Source organism: Onychostruthus taczanowskii, unplaced genomic scaffold (genome assembly GCF_017590055.1).
Source record: "Onychostruthus taczanowskii isolate IOZ18803 unplaced genomic scaffold, ASM1759005v1 scaffold483, whole genome shotgun sequence".
Taxonomy (NCBI): domain Eukaryota; kingdom Metazoa; phylum Chordata; class Aves; order Passeriformes; family Passeridae; genus Onychostruthus; species Onychostruthus taczanowskii.
The window spans coordinates 2,850-4,064 of NW_024502381.1; the positions used below are offsets into that span (position 1 = coordinate 2,850).

At 70.4% G+C, this 1,215-nt stretch overlaps 1 protein-coding gene across 1 annotated transcript in view; it reads right to left on the reverse strand.

Annotated features, from left to right (window-relative positions):
• The window catches only part of SMARCC2 (SWI/SNF related, matrix associated, actin dependent regulator of chromatin subfamily c member 2), a gene marked incomplete at its 5' end in the record, with an annotated part of 15,349 nt that overhangs the window by 1,523 nt on the left and 12,611 nt on the right, over positions 1-1,215 (reverse strand). Inside the window, 5 exon segments of the mRNA XM_041414949.1 lie at positions 7-210; positions 294-428; positions 516-682; positions 759-888; positions 962-1,026. Coding sequence (XP_041270883.1) covers positions 7-210; positions 294-428; positions 516-682; positions 759-888; positions 962-1,026 — 701 coding nt within the window.

Consider the following 1,215-nt stretch of genomic DNA (forward strand, 5'->3'; position numbering starts at 1 on the left):
CGGTGCCGCCAGCGGGTGGGCGGCGGGGGCCAGGGGGGCACCGGTGGCGGGCAGGGGCTGCGCCCCGGGGGGCAGCGGGGGCTGCTGCTGCTGCTGCTGCTGCTGCAGCTGCTGGAAGTGCTGCTGCCGGGCGCGCATCTCGGCGTATTTCAGCTGCTCCATGTGGAACGCCTGGCGGTCGGCCAGCAGCTGCTGCCGCTGGTATTCCAGCTGGGAGGGACAAAGAGGGGAGGGGTCAGCGGGGCGATGAGGGGTGGGGGGACAAGCGGGTGTCACCCTCGCCGGGCACTCACGGCCTCGCGCTCGCGGTCCATGATGGTCTCCAGCTCCTCGAAGTGCCGCAGTTTGATCTCCAGCTTCTTCATCTGCGTCTCCACCAGCAGCGCCACCAGGGACTTGATCTTGCGCTCCTCCACGGCCGCCAGGTGCTGCCGGGTGACGATGGCAGGGGTGACAATTCACACCTGGCGTGTCCCCCACCCTGCTGGAAGCCCAGCCTGGAGCCCGGGCCTCACCTTGGCCTTGACGGCGGCGGCGGCCAGCGCGGCGGCGGCGGCCGTGGACAGGTTCCCCTCGCCGATGTCCCGCTCCACCTTGGCCTTGCGCTCGGCCTCGGGCTCTGGGGGCTCCTTGGGCGCCTCATCCGGCCCTTCCTTCACCTCCTTCTCCTTCTCGGGCTCCCCTGTGGTCGGGTGGGGTCGTGTCAGCGGTGCTGGGGGGGCTCAGTGTCCCCCCGGCCCCGCCGGGCCCCCACTCACCTGTGCTGTCACCGTCGCCCTTGTCGGGCTCCTTCTCGCCCTCCACCTCCTTCCCCTTCTCCTCCTCCTTCTTGGGGGTTTCCCCGGGTTTCTCCTTGGTCTCCTCCTCGGCGGTGCCATCCCTGGGCTCCTGGGGAAGGACCAGCTCCGTGGGCACCCAAATTCTGCCCTGTTCGCCCCCCACACCCCCAGACCCCTTTTACCTTCGCCTCCTTCTTCTCCTCGGCCGGCTGCGCCTCCGCCCGCGCCTCCTCCGCCCCGCTCTCCTCTGGGGACACAAACGGGGCTCACACCCTGGTGCCATCACCCCCCAGACCCCCTGAGCCCCTTCCCAGCCCCCTGGCAGCTCAGCCCCCAGTTTCATCCTCCCCAAGCCCCCCTGAGCCCCTTCCCAGGCCCCTGGCAGATCAGACCCCAGTTCCATCCTCCCCAAGCCCCCCGAGGGAGAGCACCGTGA